We start from the raw sequence: 19485 nt of genomic DNA, 5'->3' as shown, positions 1-19485 counted from the left end.
TAAACATAATAATTAAAACATTTAAAAATAAGCAGAGGGAGTATTTCAAATTCCCGTTGCACAGCAAAACTGTTCCAGTTTGAAAGAAATGGTTGTGGGCATCTGTATCCAAACGTGGATATTTCAGTTCAGTTAAACTTGAAAAAACACCGTGCAGTAAAATGCTATGTTTTGTTTTTGTTTTTTTTTGTTTTGACTGTGCATACACACACACAGCAACATCAGTTTGTACATTCACACTTTGTATTATTATTATAATTTTTTTTTATATATGTTTATGCTGTGGTAAAAAAGAAAAACATCAGAAGTTACTATTTACTCAGTACTTGAGTAATAACTTCACTGCACACTTTTTACTTTTACTCAAGTAATTTTTTTGAGGACTACAATTTACTTTTGCTTGAGTCACATTATTGTCAATTAACAGTACTCTTACTTGAGGACAATGTTTGGCAACTCTACCGACCTCTGGAGCGGACATCCTCGATGGCTACTCTTACATTTAAGCAACATTTTTGCTCATCAGATCAGCCAGTGTGGTATGTGTTGCGCTGGTCTTTTGTATTTTCACGTTGAGGTGTGCTGCGGGTCGGGGGCCTGGTGTGGTCCCAAGTTGAACCAGGAAGCACATGTAACATCGGCGACAAGAGCTGATCCGCTAGTACATTTTGTATTAATTAGGAAACGCAGCTACAATTATCTAATTAGTTTACTGATGTTAATGTTAAATGTATTAAGCGACGGAGCGCGAAGGATTATGTCACAACATAGAATGAACTAACTTCAAATTCAGAAATGGCCAATAAAAACAGAAAAATATTGTACTTAATATTTTCCTGGAGGATGCATTTGGGATTAGCCTTTGAAGTTGGCATTAGGGAAAAATGAAGTGAAACAGACAATGATTTTAGTCAATTCATTTCCAGAATGAGAGTGCGTAAAGAGGAGGATGCTATTCATGTGGCACAGCTTGAAGCAGGCATCAGGTGCAGGTGGAGATGGGCCTGGCTCAAGTTGGAGGCCAAAACAAAAAAGCAAAGAAATGAGGCAAATTTAATTAATCCGTCCATTTTCTGAGCCGCTTCTCCTCACTAGGGTCGCGGGCGTGATGGAGCCTATCCCAGCTATCATCGGGCAGGAGGCGGGGTACACCCTGAACTGGTTGCCAGCCAATCGTAGGGCACATACGAACAAACAACCATTCGCACTCACATTCACACCTACGGGCAATTTAGAGTCTCCAATTAACGCATGTTTTTTCTGGATGTGGGAGGAAACCGGAGTGCCCGGAGAAAACCCACGCAGGCACGGGGAGAACATGCAAACTCCACACAGGCGGGGCTGGGAATTGAACCCAGGTCCTCAGAACTGTGAGGCTGACGCTCTAATCAGTCTCCAACGTGCCGCCGCAAATTTAATTTTAATCTTAAATTTCTACATCAACATGTACTTGAGTGGTAGTGTAAATAAGTGTTTCTGCATGAATAATTATTATTATATATATATTTTTGCCTTATTGTACTCTTTAGTCTTACAGATTGCTTAATTTATGTTAAAATTAAAAAAAATTATCTGCGGGGGCTCAGGGGATCCCCCCCACACTCCCCCCTAAATTATTTGGTCACCTTTTTCATGCCTTTGGTGTTTACGCATGTCTGATTTGTTCCAAAATTATTTTGACAAAAACCGTCACGATCGTTCAGCCCGAGTCCTGAGTCCTGGCTAAGTGTGGCTAAAAGTTTAAACGCATAAACACGTGAGGTTGTGGCTGACGGCACACAAGTGTGGTTAGGAGATTTTTATACGGTTTCGCCACATTGGCAAAAAGGTTTGACTTTAACTGGTATGTCAAGGCACCACTGTATTAGGTGTATCATATTTCTCCAGTTGTAATTTTAACAAAAGTATTGTTTCTATTACAGACTCCTCCCCAGATATTGAGGTGGCATTGACAGAGTTGGACTCCTGCCTGATGCTACTTTGCCCTCAGTTTACCCTTCTAGACAGCCACTTGCTCACACAAACAACCACTCGATGTTTGCCAGATGAAGAACAACCCTGCTGTAGTAAAAACTTGATTGACAGGACAGAGAAGATGAACGAGAGCAAGGAGAGGTGGCGCAAAGAAGAAAATTACATTGAGGAGCAGGAGGAGAAAAAAATAAAGAAAAAGAAGCAAAAGAGGTGTGAAAATGAACTAAACAGGAGTGACAAACAGAAGAAGAGAGCGATGGAAGGAGGACAAAGGTTTAAGATGAAACATGATGATGAGGACAGATGTGAAGCAGAAGAGCAGGGCCCTCTTCATGGAGACTGTTTTATTAGAAACTCTGGCCTTATCTCTCGGTCATATTGTCTGGACTTGAACATGAGTCATGGTAAGTGCAATTTTTCAACATTTGAAAAAGAAGTCACTGGTATTGTGAAAAATTCATCTTTGTGAAGGACACCAACATTTACAATGACACAATCAGTGTGTTGATAATACGCTGAAAAAAAATCTGCCAGATATCTTCTTTGAAGAGAACTTTACATGTGGTATTAAGAATCACAATTATTTTGATATTGAAATCACGATTAATAAACACTTTTTTCCTTTGGCTTGTCCCTTCCCCCACAGCGTGTCATCCTTTTCCATGTAAGCCTATCTCCTGCATCTACCTCTTGAACACCAACTGCCCTCATGTCTTTCCTCACCACATCCATCAACCTTCTCTTTGGTCTTTCTCGAGCTCTCTTACCTGGCAGCTCCATCCTTATCACCCTTCTACCAATATACTCACTCTCTCTCCTCTGTACATGTCCAAAACATCAAAGTCTGCTCTCTCTAACTTTGTCTCCAGAACATCTAACCTTGACCGTCCCTCTGATGAGCTCATTCCTAATTTTATCCAACCTGGTCACTCCTAGAGAGAACCTCAACATCTTCATTTCTGTCACCTCCAGCTCTGCTTTCTGTTGTCTCTTCAGTGCCACTGTCTCTAATCCGTACATCATGGCTGACCTCCCCACTGTCTAATAAACTTTGCCCTTCATTCAAGCAGAGACTCTTCTGTCACATAACACACGTGACACCTTCCTCCACCCGTTCCAACGTGGTTGGACTCGTTTCTTCACTTCCTTACCACACTCACCATTGCTCTGGACTCGATCCCAAGTATTTAAAGTCCTCCACCCTCTCTATGTCTTCTCCCTGTAGCCTCACTCTTCCCCCTCCACCCCTCTCATTCATGCACATATATTCTGTCTTACTTTGGCAAATCTCCATTCCTCTCCTTTCCAGTGTATGCCTCCACCTTTTGAACTGTTTCTCCACCTGCTCCCTGCTTTCACAGCAGATCACAATGTCATCTGCAAACATCATGGTCCATGGGGATTCCAGTCTAACCTCATCTGTCAGCCTATCCATCACCACTGCAAACAGGAAGGGGCTCAGGGCTGTTCCCTGATGCAATCCCACCTCCACCTTAAACTCACCTGTCACACCTACAGCATACGTCACCACTGTTCTGCTGCCCTCATACATGTCTATACTATTCTAACATACTTTTCTGCCACTCCAGACTTTCGCATGCAGTACCATAGTTCCTCTCTGGGTACTCTGTCATAGGCTTTCTCTAGATCTACAAAGACACAATGTAGCTCCTTCTGAGCTTCTCTGTAGTTCTCCATCAACACCCTCTAGCCAAATAATGCATCTGTGGTACTCTTTCTAGGCATGAAACCATACTGTGGCTCGCAAATACTCACTTCTGTCCGGAGTCTAGCCTCGACTACTCTTTTCCATAACTTAATTGTGTGGCTCATCAACTTTATTCCTTTATAGTTCCCATAGCCCTGCACATCACCCTTGTTCTTAAAAATGGGGACCAGCACGTTTCCTCCATTCCTCAGGGATTTTCTCACCTGCTAGAATTATGTTGAACAAGCTGGTCAAAAACTCCATAGCCACCTCTCCTAGATGCTTCCATACCTCCACAGGAATGTCATCAGGACCAACTACCTTTGCATTTTTCATCCTCTTTAGTGACTTTCTGACTTCCTAATCATTGCTACTTCCTGTTCCACCAGACTTGCCTCTTCAACTCTTCTTTCTCTCTGATTTTCATCATTCATCAACTCCTCAAAGTATTCTTTACATCCATGCAGTACACTACTGGCACCAGTCAGCACATTTCCATCTCTATCCTTAGTCTCCCTAACCTACTGCACATCCTTCCCATCTCTATCCCTCTGTCTGTTCAACCTGTATAGATAATTGTCTCCTTCTTTATTGTCCAGCCTGGCATACATGTCATCATATCCCTCTTGTTTGGTCTTTGCCACCTCTACCTTCGCCTTACCTCGCACCTCCATGAATTTCTTTCTCCTCCTCTCACTCCTTCCAGTGTCCCACTTCTTCTTAGCTATCCTTTCCTTGTATGATTTCCTGTACTTTGAGGTTCCCACCGCCAAGTCTCCTTCTCCCCTTTCCTACCAGAAGACACACCAAGTACTCTCCTGCCCGTTTCTCTGATCACCTTGGCTGGAGTGGTCCAATCTTCTGGAAGCCACTCCTGTCTCACCTATTCCAGAAAAGCCACACAACACTCTTCCTTTCTCAGCTTCCACCATATGATTCCCTGCTCTGCCTTTGCCTTCTTAATCTTCCTCGGCACCACCAGAGTCATTTTACACATCACCACAGTCAGTAACCTCCTTCAGATTACATAGTCTGCACAAGATGTAATCCACCTGCGTGCTTCGACCTCCGCTCTTGTTCCTGCGTCTTCTGAAAGAAAGTGTTCACTACAGCCATTTCCATCTTTTTTGCAAAGTCTACCCCCATCTGTCACACTGGTTCCTTTCCTGGATGCCAAACTTACCCATCACTTCTTCATCACCCCTCTTTCCTTCATTAACGTGCATTAGAATCTGCACCAATCAAGACCCTCTCTGTCTGGGATGCTCAGTACTACTTCATCTAGCTCCTGCCAGAATTTCTCTTTCACCTCTAGGTCATATCCTACCTGTGGGGCATAGCCACTGATCACATTATACATAATACCCTCAATTTCAGGTTTCAGCCTGATCACTCGATCTGATACTTTTTTCACCTCCAAGACATTCTTAGCTAACTCTTCTTTTAAAATAACCGCTACTCCATTTCTCTTCCCATCTAAACCATGGTAAAATAATTTAAACCCAGCCCATAAATGTCGAGCCTTAGCTCCTTCCCCCCTGCTCTCCTGGACACACAATATATCAACCTTTCTCCTAATCATCATGTCAACCAACTCCCGAACTTTTCCTGTCATAATCCCAATATTCAAAGTCCCCACATTCAGTTCTAGGCTTTGTGCTTTCCTCTTTTCTTTCTGTCTTAGAACCCCCTTTCCACCTCGCCTTCGTTTTCGACCCACAGTAGCTGAATCTCCACCGCCGCCCTCTAGGTTAACGCCGCCGGTGGCGGACATTGTTAACCCGGGATGCGACCGATCCAGTATGGAATTGTTTCGATGAACGCTCATATTTGTTTGGCAAAGTTTTAAGCCTGATGCCCTTCCTGACGCAACCCTCTGCATTTATCCGGTCTTGGGAACGGCCTAGAGTTTGCTCTGACTTTTGCCCCCCATCGGGCTACATTCGATTAATAAACACAATTATTCATTGACTGTAATTTAAAACTTTTTAGTTATTTTACAACCAAAACCAAACTTCAAATATAACATTGCCAAAATAACTCACCTTTGTGGAAGGTGTTACAGGCAGCGAACTAAAAAAGTTAAGAATGTTGACGAGCACTACCGTGTGGAGGCACACAAGAAGGCAGTAGATTTGGATAAAAATCCTGTATCATCTGAAATATACTATTATTGGACGGGCGTTGAGCCATGCTTCTCACAGCGAGAAGAATGTTTTTTTTTTTTTTTTTTTTTTTTTTTTTTTTTTATAAAACTAGTCAAAAATCATGCATATATTCATCTAATATTAGGGAAGACTGTGATTGGTATTTTTTTAATTTGAGTGGTCTATGGTTGGATTAAGTGCTATATTAAAGTCGCCACCAATAATAATTGTTGATTTAGCTGACAGATTGGTCAGATGTGAAAAAGGTGTGTGAATAAAAGCTGGATCGTCAATATTCAGGGCGTATACATTCACTAATGTGTATGATTTGTTAAATATAGTTGTATGAACAATTATGTATTGGCCTTCTGGGTCAATTATTGAGCTATTTAGTGTAATAAGTAGTCTATTATGAATTAATATTGAGACTCCTCTTGGTCTGCTGTTGTAGCTAGCTGAAAAAGTCTGAAATTTAAATAAATTTAGACAAATTGGTTTCTTGTATGGAAAAGAGCCGTTTTAAATTTTATGATATAATTCATAATCTTAATTATTTTTACCTGTGTTCGAATGCCATTTTACATTCCATGAAACAAAAGTTGTGTGTGACATAATGATAAGTGTACAATTGTTATAAGTGAATGTGGGACAATCTATGTGTGAGTATCATCTATACGTGTGGGAAAGATAGGTAGCGCTCAGAAATATTATATATCTAATGCGAACTTTCTTACTGTGTAGCTGGTAATATGAGGTATTATGTAATGAGGTATTGAACGTATTGTATACACGTTCAGCATAGACAAAATGTAAAGGGAAGACAAGGGAATACATAACACGAGTAAAACAAACACTAGTAGAATGCAAATACATATGTGGGGGCAGGGAGGGGGGAGTGAGCATTTGGTATGTGGAGGCAGGGGGAAGAGTGCCATGAAGAAGGGAAAAGGAAATACCATAGAGAAACATAAAAAGAAAACAAGGGTAATGTCCCATGTCAGTGAGTGGAGGGTGCAATTGGACGCGCATGAGTCCTTTTTGTTTTTGTTCCCCCCCCCCCCAAAATATATGTACCAGTTTCCTACACTATATCCAAATATTTCCACAAACTTGGAAGGAATACTGATCTATTAGAAGAACCAAGGGGTGACTTTGGAATCGCGAAACAGTCGACCGCCTAAGTATAGTTTGTCCACAACCAGTGAGGCGAGTTTTCCTTGTTGCCGGTAGTTCCTCATTAGAGGGTACAGGACTTTGCGTCGCTCGTTGATTTAGCTTGGGAACTGGTCATTTATCCCCAACTATGTACCCTTCAGCTCCTGTCCTTTCGACTTCATGAAGACTTTCTGCTGGAAATGTTCAAATTTTGCGATGATTGGACGGGGTTGAGTCCCTGCTCGCGGACCTCCTAGTCTGTGTTCTCAGTGTAAGGTAATGTTAGCGAGTGTCTCCTTCAGGATTTTCAGCGCTGTCGACATGATGTTTTTTACTCAAGCCTCTTGATTATCAGGTGTACTCGGAAATGCTGGAAAAGATGAGCTTATCCCAGATGCTCCTTGACTGTTAGACCAGCATTGCCTCTTTGATATTTTTGTTTTTTTTCTTGAGAATTTCAACCTCAGTTGTCATCACTTTCATGGCTGAATGAAGTTGGGCATTGTCTTCTTTTAGCTCTTTGAATTGCTGGTGCGTGAATTCCAAGATGCTTTTGAGCCCCTTAATCTCCTGGTGCAATAAATAGAGAAGTGATAACTTCTTGTCAGTGGAGGAGAAGACTTAAATATGGGTGTCTGGTGAGCTGGGTAGTAGATCATCTGTGCTAGTGGACGAATTGGCCTTCCTTCCTTTTCAGTGGGTTGCTGCAGTCGTCATGGTGGGATCCAATAGCTTGCATGAGGAAGAGTTTGAAAGATCCATCAATGAAATCCAGTGGCTCCACGATGGTATCTTGGCGTGAGCAGGGATTGGAATAATCAATAATAATCAGACTCACAAAAAGAGGAAAAAAAAAGGTGATGAGAAGGAAGTCTCGGGGTTGCTAATCTGGTTATGCAGCGTTGCCGCCAATTTTCTTGCTGGAAAATCTTGCTGTCTCTCACGCTGTCAGAGCATGCCATGTATGAAATATTTTATGAACATAGAATATTTCTATTTTCATAAAATTATTGTAGTTGTTATTATTATTAGTCATAGTAGTAGTGATAATAGTATGATTTTCTGTCAGTGTGTGTTTATATGTATACAGTATATAGATATGTCAAATTTTCATTTTATTTGACAGGTCTTCATATAGAGGAGACGGAGGATAATGAAGCTGTAGTTTCTACCTTGTTAGATTTGCAGAGACTACTACTAACCAAGCACCTACCAGCTGTGCGTCATTGGGTTCAGGTTTGTACTTGCAGAGGGCAGTGCTCACTTATCAACAATTCTCAAATAATTCTCATTTGTATGAATATGTACTGATTATGGTAGTAGACAGAATATCACTCAAAAATGTATAAAAACAAAACCCACACCTGTTCAGCACAGGAACGTTTCTTGTAGTTGGTTACCATTTTTGGCCTACTTTTCTTTACAGAAATTTGCTAAATCATTGAGGTTTCTTAGCTGTTGCTTGGAAACTCATGGCTTACATTTTGTTCTGCAAACCAGTGACACAAATATAAATAAAATTAAGTTGAACGACTGTTTTTTGAATGTCAAATTACTTTGTAATCAACAAATCAATATAAAAATGTTGTGATGTCTAATCATTTCTGCGCAAAAATACTGTATGCCTTGACTGCCTGAATGATGAAAGTATGCTTTTCAGATGCTGGATTGAAAATCAGATGTTATTCAATAGCCATCCATCCATCCATCCATCCTTCCCTCTCCCCAGCCACTTCATCCAGCTCTTCCGGGGGGATCCCGAGGTGTTCACAGGCCAGCCGAGAGACATAGTCTCTCCAGTGTGTCCTGGGTCGTCCCTGGGGTCTCCTCCCGGTGGGACGTGCCCGGAACACCTCACCAGGGAGGCGTCTGGGTGGCATCCGAATCAGATGCCCCAGCCACCTCATCCGGCTCCTCTCAATGTGGAGGAGCAGCGACTCTACTCTGAGCTCCTTCTCACCCTATCTCTAAGGGAGAGCCCCGACACCCTGCGGAAGAAACTCATTTCTGCCGCTTGTATCCGGGATCTTGTTCTTTCACAGCTCATGACCATAGGTGAGGGTAGGAACGTAGATTGACCGGTAAACATAAATCCTTCTTTACCACAACGGACCGATACGAAGTCCGCATCACTGCAGACGCTGCACTGATCTGCCTGTTGATCTCTCGTTCCATTCTTCCCTCACTCGTGAACAAGACCCCGAGATACTTGAACACCTTCACTCGGGGCAGGATCTCATCCCCGACGTAGAGAGGGCACGCCACCCTTTTCCGACTGAGGACCATGGTCTCAGATTTGGAGGTGCCGATTCTCATCCCAGCCGCTTCACACTCGGCTGCGAACCGCTCCAGTGAGAGTTGGAGATCACGGCTTGATGAAGCCAACAGAACCACATCATCTGCAAAAAGATGCAATACTCAGGCCACAAAACCGGACCCTTCTACGCCTTGGCTGCGCCTAGAAATTATGTCCATAAAAGTTATGAACAGAATCGGTGACAAAGGGCAGCCTTGGCGGAGTCCAACCCTCATCGGAAACGAGTCCGACTTACTGTGCAGACCAAACTCTGACACCGGTCGTACAGGGACCGAACAGCCCGTATCAGGGGGTTCGGTACTCCATACTCCCGGAGCACCCCCCACAGGACTCCCCGAGGGACACGGTCGAACTCCTTCTCCAAGTTATTCAATATATATTCCAATAACGTATGCAGCAATTTAAAGTGTGGTCAAATGTTTAGTCAGTGCATCAACTAGTGATGCATTGAAACTTCCGCGTTCTCGTTAATAGCTTTTCCTTTCGCTGCCGCAACAGTTACTTTTGAATTTTTTTTTTTAACAGAATATATTTTCATCTCACTAAACGCCCGTATTAGTACCTCAAATTCCAAGGGGAAGTAAACTACACTGTGTACAGAATTTTTAGACAATTCTCATTTTTAAGGATTATATTTATTAATCACCAACCACAGTACTTTAGGTTAATCCAAAATGTTGATAAACCTTGAACAAGAATGTTTAAGAAACTAAAAGTGAGGTTTAGGCTTTCTTAGGAGAATATCAATATGTGGACAATTATTAGGCAACTATTGGTGTGTAGAATTATTATACAACAACATGAAAAACACTTTTTCTTGTCTCATTTTTTTATTTTCATTTGTAAGATTCTCCTCTGTGCCCATTAGTGATCCAGCCATGGGCCCATCCATGTGGTCTGTCAATAGTGACTCATTTATCAGTCCATAAAACGTTTGAGAAATCTGTTTTCAGAATTTCTTGGCCCAGTCTATACGCTGCAGCTTATGTGTCTTGTTCAGTGGTGGTCTTTTTGTCAGCTTTTCTTACCTTGGCCATGTCTCTGAACGCGGAACATCTTGTACTTCAAGGTATTCCAGGTTGGTTGCAGTTCTGAAATATGACAGAACTTGAAGATAATAGGTTCCTGGTAGCTTCATGCTTGATTCTTCTCAAATCCTTGGCAGTTAATTTGCATCTTTTTCTCTCAACACTTTTCTTGCAATCCTGTTGACTTGTTGCACCAAAATGTTTGATGGTTCTGTGATCACGCCCCAATATCTTTAATATTTCAAGGCTGCTGCAGCTCTCTGAGACACTTTAGATACTTTTTGACTTTTCAGAGTCAGTTAAATCTCTTTTTCGGCCCCTTTTCCCAAAAGAAAAGAACTTGCCTAATAATTACCCACACCCTTATATAGAGTGTTGATCTCCTGAGGCCACACTCATTACAAAAAATAAGTGACAATGACAGTGAGACACCCCCCCCAATCAGTACCCGAGCAGTGTTCTGTTATTTGACTTCTGTGCTGATCATGGATTGTCTATAACGAGCACTATGTTAAAGCATAAGGGTGTCGACACGTGCACTTGGCACCAGGACACACTATGTCGCAGTTCGATGATCGACTTTGTGTTTGTGTCATCGGACTTGCGACCGCATGTCTAGGACACTCGGGTGAAGAGAGGAGCGGAGCTGTCAACTGATCACCACCTAGTAGTGACTTTGCTCCGATGGTGGGGGAAGATGCTGGTCCAACATGGCAGGGCCAAACGTATTGTGAGGGTCAGCTGGGAATGTCTGGCGGAGTCCCTTCTCAGAAGAAGTTTCAACTCCCAGTTCCGGCAGAACTTTGCCCATGTCCCGGGGGAGGCAGGGCACATTGACTCGGAGTAGACCATGTTCCGTGCCTCCACAGCTCTGGTCTGCCTTAAGGTGGCTGGTGCCTGTCCTGGCAGCAATTCTCGAACCCGTTGGTGGACACCAGCGGTGAGGGATGCCATCAAGCTGTTGAAGGAGTTTTATCGGGCCTTTTTGGCCTGTGGGTCTTTTGAGGCAGCTGATGGGTACGTGGAATGCAGCTTTGGTAGTCACTGAGGCAAAAATTCGGTCATGGGACGAGTTCGGTGAGACCATGGAGAACCTCCGGACGGCTTTGAGACAATTCTGGTCCACCATATGTGGTCTCAGGAGGGAGAAGCAGTGGAACACTGTGTACATGGGGGATGGGGTGCTGCTGACCTCGACTCGGGGCGTTGTGAGTTGGTGGGGAGAATACTTCCAAGACCCGCTCAATTCCAATGACACACCTTCCCATGAGGAAGCAGAGTCTGGGGTCTCTGAGGCGGGCTTTCCTATCTCTGGGGTTGAGGCCACCGAGGTGGTTAAAAACTTCCTCTGTGGCAGGGCCCCGGGAGTGGAGGAGATTCGCCTGGAGTTCCTAAAGGCGTCGTCTGTTGTGGGGCTGTCCTGGTTGACACGCCTCTGCAACATCGCATGGACATCACGGACAGTGCCTCTGGATTGGCAGACTGGGGTGGTGGTCTCCCTTTTTAAGATGGGGGACCGGAGGGTATGTTCCAACGACAGAGAGATCACACTCCTCAGCCTCCCTGGTAAGGTCTATTCAGGCGTGCTGGAGAGGAGGGTTCATCGGGAAGTAGAATCTCAGATTCAGGAGCAGCACTCTGGTTTTCATCCTGGCCGTGGAACAGTGGACCAGCTCTACGCCCTCGGCAGGGTCCTCGAGGGTGTCTGGGAGTTTGCCCAACCAGTCTCCATGTGTTTTGTGGACTTGGAGAAGGCGTTCGACCGTGTCCCTCAGTAAGTCCTGTGGGGGGTGCTTCAGGAGTATGGGGTACCGAACCTCTTGATACGGGGTGTTCGGTCCCCGTACGACTGTTGTCAGAGTTTGGGCCGCATTGCTGGCAGTAAGTCGGACTTGTTTCAGGTGAGGGTTGGACTCCGCCAAGGCAGCCCTTTGTCACCGATTCTGTTCATAACTTTTATGGACAGAATTTCTAGGCGCAGCCAAGGCGTAGAGGGGTTCCGGTTTGGTGGCCTCAGTATTGCATCTCTGCTTTTTGCAGATGATGTGGTTCTGTTAGCCTTCATCAAGTCCTGATCTCCAACTCTCATTGGAGCGGTTTGGTGCCGAGTGTGAAGTGGCTGGGATGAAAATCAGCACCTCCAAATCTTAGATCATGGTCCTTAGTCGGAAAAGGGTGGAGTGCCCGCTCCAGATTGGGGAAGAGATCCCCCCCAAGTGGAGGGGTTCAAGTATCTTGGGGTCTTGTTCACGAGTGAGGGAAGAAAGGAATGGGAGATCGACAGGCAGATCGGTGCAGTGTTAGCAATGATGTGGACTTTGTATCTGTCTATTGTGGTGAAGAAGGAACTAAGCCGAAAGGCGAAGCTCTCAATTTACCGGTCGATCTACGTTCCTACCTTCACCTGTGGTCACGAGCTGTGTGTCGTGACCGAAAGAACAAGATCCCGGATACAAGCGGTCTAAATGAGTTTCCTCCGCAGGGTGTCCGGGCTCTCCCTTAGAGAGAGGGTGAGAAGCTTGGTCATCCAGGAGGGGCTCAGAGTAGAGCTGCTACTCCTCCACATTGAGAGGAGCCAAATGAGGTGGCTCGGGCATCTGATTAGCCTCCTTGGTGAGGTGTTCCTAGCATGTCCCACCGGGAGGAGAACCCAGGGAAGAGCCAGGACACGCTGGAGAGACTACGTCTCCTGGCTGGTCTGGGAATGCCTCGGAATCCCCCCGAAAGAGATGGCTGAAGTGGCTGGGGAGAGGGAAGTCTTGCCGTCCCTGCTAAAGCTACTGCCCCCATGAACTGACCTCGGATAACCAGAAGAAAATGGATGGATGGATGAAATGTACCTGTAATCTGATTACGTATTTTTTTTCTGTAACTAATGTAATATAGTAAAAAGAAAAATTAAAAAAAATGTCTGATCATATAACGGCGTGTATTCCATTACTCCCCAAGGCTGGTTATGACATAGTGTCACTGAGCCAGCATGGTCCGGACACTTTGCTAATTGATGATGGCTGCTCTACCATACTGGTGGGTTGCCAGATTTGCGTGCACTACACAAAAAAGTAACTCTTCTTTAAAAAAAACTAAACACTGTCTTGTAAACAATGTGAACTGTAAACAGGCAAGACTTGTCAAGTCATGTCCTGAAGTCGAGTCGAGTCTTCTGAATACCAATTTAAAGTAGACTATTTCAGAAGTTTCAGACCAGCCATACCTAAAATTGGCAAATTAAGTCTGACTTGGTCAAACCATGTGATTTGAGTCCCCCCAATTTTGTTTTACTGTATCCCATATTTTAATGTAAATTTAGTTTGTTATATTTAAAATATGTTTTTGTTTTACTTTGCAAATTGTGCTAGATGGTGGGAAACTATTTATTATTTGTTGGTCCACCTTGCTTGTGACACAAAAGCACCTTTTTTTTCTTTACTTAGCCCATTGTGAATTTTATTACGCTTTTTCCATATTGAGGGCATCACTACGACTTAATCTGGAATAATCTTAAAATGACAATTGTATCTTGAAAGGGGCGGGGTGGTGCAGAGGGTAACTGTACACCCTGCCACTGGAAGGTCGCTGTTTTGTATCCCTGTCCGTGAGCAAGACACTTAACCCACATTACCCTCGAATGAATGTGGTTGGATGTTTGGTGGTGGTCGGAGGCGTAGGCACAGAATGACAGCAACGTTTTCGGCAGACTGCCTTAGACTTTACATTCGATAGGGTATGACTGTGGAGTGAATGTAATTGTAAAGCGCTTTGCGCTAAGTAATATAAACTGTATGTGGAATGCATTATAATTGTTATTATTATTGAATGGGCAGCAGACAAACTCTCTGTTTGTTCATAGGTCTTCACCAAGTCTGGTGCTGATCAGAGTCTGTTGAGAAGATCATTGGATCTAAAAAAGTCCATAGAAGCTTCCCTGCTGAAACTGAGCGAGTTGAACATTGACTCTAAGAGCAAAATGGTGAGTTAATTGCATTTTAATAAAAGTAAATTCAAAATTAAATTGATTTTAGGTGTAACTTTTAATGATGAGTTAATGCTTTTATTTTTTATAAATCATTGATTTTGCTGTAGCTTGAGTGGTTCTCAAATCTTTTACACAAAATAACACTCAAAAAAAGTGCTTAGCTCTCCATGTACTACCATTATGACCAATATTAAAATACAGTAGCGTATTAGGCCTAGGTGTTTATTAAAGACGAGACAGAGCCTTCATTCCTAAAAAGCATATTTAAGATTTTAAGCCACTTTACATTATGCACAGTATGAACAATAACACCGTGCTTTAAAGGTGATGTATGCCGTTTTCAAGCTGCTAGCAAGATTTTTCTGTAGCCTCACTTCACCCACCCCTTTGCGTCCCTAACCAAAGCCAAGCCCATCACTAACGTGCACAAGACATGCGCTGTCCGTAACGTGTACTGTAAACAAGCCGGATGTTACCCACGGCTGCTTCGTGCATAACATACCCCGAATTTCTCCCCGGGCGCTTCAGCTGCCCCCTGCTCCAGTGTGTTCCACTAACATGTGTATGTGTTCACTCTGATGGGTTAAATGCAGAGAACAAATTTCGTGTGCATGTTCATGACAATAAAAGGTGATTCTTCTTCTTCTTTAGGCATGTTGGAAAGTTGCAAACATTTATAATAAAGGCATGAAGCACCCAAAATAGAGTGTCCGGAAGATGATAGCATTGTAAAACACATACAACAAAATGTTTTGCAAGTTACTGTACAATATATCATGCAGCACCAATGTGGTGCCCGTGGGCACCCTGTGAGTCACCCGTGAGCCTATTTTAAAAATAGTTCACCAGTACGATGCTTTTTAATTAGGGCCTGAGCAGCTACAGCTGCAAAGTCGCTATGCTACAGGTATGAGGTCCCTATTGTGATTTTGTAGAAATTCTTCTTATTATTGTTTTAGTCGTCTAGTAATAGCTGCATTAGCTAAGAATGTCTTGGAGGAGGTGAAAAGAGTATCAGATCAAGTGATGAGGCTGAAACTTGAAATTGAAAGTGTTATGTACAACCCCCATTCCAATGAAGTTGTTGTGTTAAACATAAATAAAAACAAAATACAATGATTTGCAAATCATGTTCAACCTATATTGAATTAAATATACTACAAAGACAAGATATTTAATGTTAAAACTGATAAACTTAGTTTTTAGCAAATAATCATTAACTTAGAATTTTATGGCTGCAACACGTTCCTGGGATAGGTGGCAAAAAAGACCTGAGAAAGTTGAGAAATGCTCACCAAACACCTGTTTGGAACATCCGACAGGTGAACAGGCTAATTGGGAACAGGTGGGTGCCATGATTGGGTATAAAAGGAGCATCCCTGAATTGCTCAGTCATTCACAAGCAAAGATGGGGCAAAGTCACCTCTTTGTGAACAAGTGCGTGGGAAAATAGTCGAACTGTTTAAGGACAATGTTCCTCAACGTACAATTGCAAGGGATTGAGGGACTTCATCATCTACGGTCCATAATATCATCCAAATGTTCCGAGAATCTGGAGAAATCACTGCATGTAAGCGGCAAGGCCGAAAACCAGCATTGAATGTCCGTGACTTTCCATCCCTCAGGCAGCACTGCATCAAAAACCGACATCAATGTGTCAAGGATATCACCACATGGGCTCAGGAACACTTCAGAAAACCAATGTCAGTAAATACAGTTCGGCGCTACATCCGTAAGTGCAACTTCAAACTCTACTATGCAAAGCAAAAGCCATATATCAACAACACCCAGAAACGCCGCCGGCTTCTCTGGGCCCGAGCTCATCTTAGATGGACTGATGCAAAGTGGAAAAGTGGTCCGACAAGTCCACATTTCAAATTGTTTTTGTAAATTGTGGACGTCGTGTCCTCCGGGCCAAAGAGGAAAAGAACCATCCGGACTGTTATGGACGCAAAGTTCAAAAGCCAGCATCTGTGATGGTATGGGGCTGTGTTAGTGCCAATGGAATGGGTAACTTACACATCTGTGAAGGCAGCATTAATGCTGAAAGGTACATACAGGTTTTGGAGAAACATGCTGCCATCCGAGTGACGTCTTTTTCATGGACGCGCCTGCTTTCAGCAAGACGATGCCAAACAACATTCTGCACGTGTTACAACAGCGTGGCTCTATAGTAAAAGGGTGTGGGTACTAGGATGGCCTGCCTGCAGTCCAGACCTGTCTCCCATTGAAAATGTGTGGCGCATTATAAAGCGTAAAATATGGAAGAAAAAAAAATTTAGACCCCGGACTGTGTAACAGCTGAAGCTGTACATCAAACAAGAATGGGAAATAATTCCACCTACAAAGCTTCAACAATTAGTGTCCTCAGTTCCCAAACGTTTATTGAATGTTGTTAAAAGAAAAAGTAACACAGTGGTAAACATGACCCTGTCCCAGCTTTTTTGGAATGTGTTGCAGCCACAAAATTCTAAGTTAATGATTATTTGCTAAAAACAATAAAGTTTATCAGTTTGAACATTAAATATATTGTCTTTGTATGTATTAAATTAAATATAGGTTGAACATGATTTGCAAATCATTGTATTCTGTTTTTATTTGTTTAACACAACATCCCAACTTCATTGGAATTGTGTTTGTATAATGTGATTAGTGGCTGTGCCCCACAGGTAGGATGTGAAAGAGAAATTCTGGAAGGAGCTCGACGAAGTAGTTCTGAGCCTCCCAGACAGAGAGAGAGAGTTGTGATTGGTTCAGATGGTAATGGCTGAAGTGAACACTTTCTTCCAGAGGAGGCAGGAACATTGGGTCACCTACAAAAGATCTAGTGAAAGCCTATGACAGAGTACCTCGATAGGAATGCTGTAGGTGTGACAGAGGAGTTTCAGTGGGAGGTAGGACTGCGCCAGGGATCAGCCCTGAGCCCCTACCTGTCTGCAGTGGTGATTGATAGGCTGACAAATGAGGGTAGACGAGAATCCCCGTGGACAATGTTCGAAGATGACATTGTGATATGCGGTGAAATCAGGGAGCAGGTGGAGGAACAGTTAGAAAGGTGGAGGCATGCACCGGAAAGGAGAGGAATGAAGATTAGCTGAAATAATACAGAATATATGTGCATAAATGAAAGGGGTACAGGGGGAAGAGTGAGGCTACAGGGAGAAGCGATAGCAAGGGTGAAGAACTTTAAATACTTGGGGTCAACAGCCCAGAGCAATGGTGAGTGTGGTAAGGAAGTGAAGAAACAGATCCTAGCAGGTTGAAACGGGTGGAGGAAGGTGTCAGGTGTGTTATGTGACACGAGTCTCTGCTAGGATGAAGGGCAAAGTTTATAAAACAGTGGTGAGGCCAGCCATGATGATGGATTAGAGACAGTGCCACTGAAGAGGCAACAGGAAGCAGAGCTGGAGGTGGTGGAAATGATGATGTTAAGGTTCTCTCTAAGAGTGACCAGGTTGGATAGGATTAGAAATGAGCTCATCAGAGGGACGGCCAAGGTTAGATGTTTTGGAAACAAAGTTAGAGAGAGGAGACTTCATTGGTTTGGGCAAATACATAAGACAGACAGTGAGTATATTGGCAGAAGGATGATGAGTATGGAGCTGCCAGGCAAGAGCGCTAGAGGAAGACCAAAGAGAAGCTTGACAGATGTAGTGAGGGAAGAGATGAGGGCAGTTGGTGTTCGAGAGCAGGATGCAGGAGATTACATGGATAAGGATGATATGCCGTGGCTACCCCTCACGGGACAAGGTGACAGGAAAAGAAGTAAAGTTGAGCCTTTAAGTTCACTGTTGATTTTGTTTTATGTATATATATATATATATGTGTGTGTGTGTGCATCTATATACACGTGTGTGTGTGTGTGTACAGTGCCACCAGAAAGTATTCACACCCCTTCACTTTTTCCACATTTTGCTATATTAGACTTATTCTAAAGCTGATTTGAGTATAGTTTTCGTTTTAAAAAATCTACATAAAATATCCCATAATAAAGTAAAAACAGCAAACAGTTGTGCAAATGTATTGAAAATGGAAACATTTAAACATCATAGATACATTAGTATTCACACGCATGGCTTAATATTTTGTTGAAGCACCTTTGGCAGCAATCACAGCCTCAAGTCTTCTTGGGTATCGGGTGTCTACGAGCTTGGCACACCTGTTTTGGGGCATTTTCTCCCATTCTTCTCTGCAGATCCTCTCAAGGTCAGTCCGGTTGGATGGGCAGTGTTGGTGGACAGCCATTTTTAGGTCTTTCCAGAAATGTTCGATTGGATTCAAGTCCAGGCTCTGGCTGGGCCACTCAAGGACATTCACAGGCTGCTCCTGAAGCCACGCCTTTGTTATCGTGCCTGTGTGCTTTGGGTCATTGTTGTGTTGGAAGGTGTGAATCGAGGCCCTAGTCTGAGTTCCAGAGCACTCTGGAGCACGTTATGTCAATTTCTCTATATTTGGCAGCTGTCATCTTACCCTCTATGCGAACTAGTCGCCCAGTTCCTGCAGCAGAAAAACAGCCCCACAGCATGATGCTGCCACCACCATTCTTCACAGCAGGTATGATGTTAGCCAGGTGATGAGCAATGCCTCTTCTTCTCCAGATATGACGCTTTGAATTCAGGCCCAAAGGTTTGGGCCTGACTATTTTGGGTTCATCAGACCAGATCATTTTGTTTCTCTAGGTCTGAGAATCCTTAAGATGCCTTTTGTCAAACTCCAAGCGAGCTGCCTTGTGCCTTTTAGTGAGAAGTGGCTTCCATCTGGCCACTCTACCATAAAGGCCTGATTGGTGGAGTGCGTTAGCAATGGTTGACCTTCTGGATGATTCTCCTATCCCCACAAGGTAACACTGGAGTCCCGCCTTAATGACCATAGGGTTCTTGTTCACCTCTCTGACCAAGGCCCTTCTTCCCCGGTTACTCAACTTGGTCGGGCGGCCAGATCTAGGAAGGGTCGTGGTGTTTCCAAACTTCTTCCATTTCCGAATATTTGAGACCACAGTGCTTTTCGTGACTTTCAATACTGCTGGAATTCATTTGTATCAGACCACAATCTGATATGGCCGTTGTAGTGACTGAGTCAGAAGCTTTTTTGTAGTCGATGAATGTGGCACATTGCGGCAGGTTGTACTTGTGGTGTCGTTCGATTATTTGTTGAACAGTTTGAATATGGTCCATTGTGCT

At 43.5% G+C, this 19485-nt stretch overlaps 1 protein-coding gene across 17 annotated transcripts in view; it reads left to right on the top strand.

The window, feature by feature from the left end:
* Positions 1-19485, top strand: part of uvssa (UV-stimulated scaffold protein A) — a 144020-nt gene that overhangs the window by 50021 nt on the left and 74514 nt on the right. For all 17 annotated transcript variants that reach the window (XR_009790353.1, XR_009790354.1, XR_009790356.1 and 14 more), the window contains 3 exons: positions 1923-2378; positions 8111-8220; positions 14180-14299. Coding sequence is in view for 11 of the 17 variants with exons in the window: in XM_061786602.1 (XP_061642586.1) it covers positions 1923-2378; positions 8111-8220; positions 14180-14299 (686 nt within the window). In the remaining 6 variants the exon portion in view is untranslated. The remainder of the gene's footprint in view (positions 1-1922; positions 2379-8110; positions 8221-14179; positions 14300-19485) is intronic.

Source organism: Phyllopteryx taeniolatus, chromosome 10 (assembly GCF_024500385.1).
Source record: "Phyllopteryx taeniolatus isolate TA_2022b chromosome 10, UOR_Ptae_1.2, whole genome shotgun sequence".
Taxonomy (NCBI): domain Eukaryota; kingdom Metazoa; phylum Chordata; class Actinopteri; order Syngnathiformes; family Syngnathidae; genus Phyllopteryx; species Phyllopteryx taeniolatus.
The sequence above is the reverse complement of the archived record's forward strand: the minus strand, read 5'-3'. Positions and strand labels throughout refer to the sequence as shown.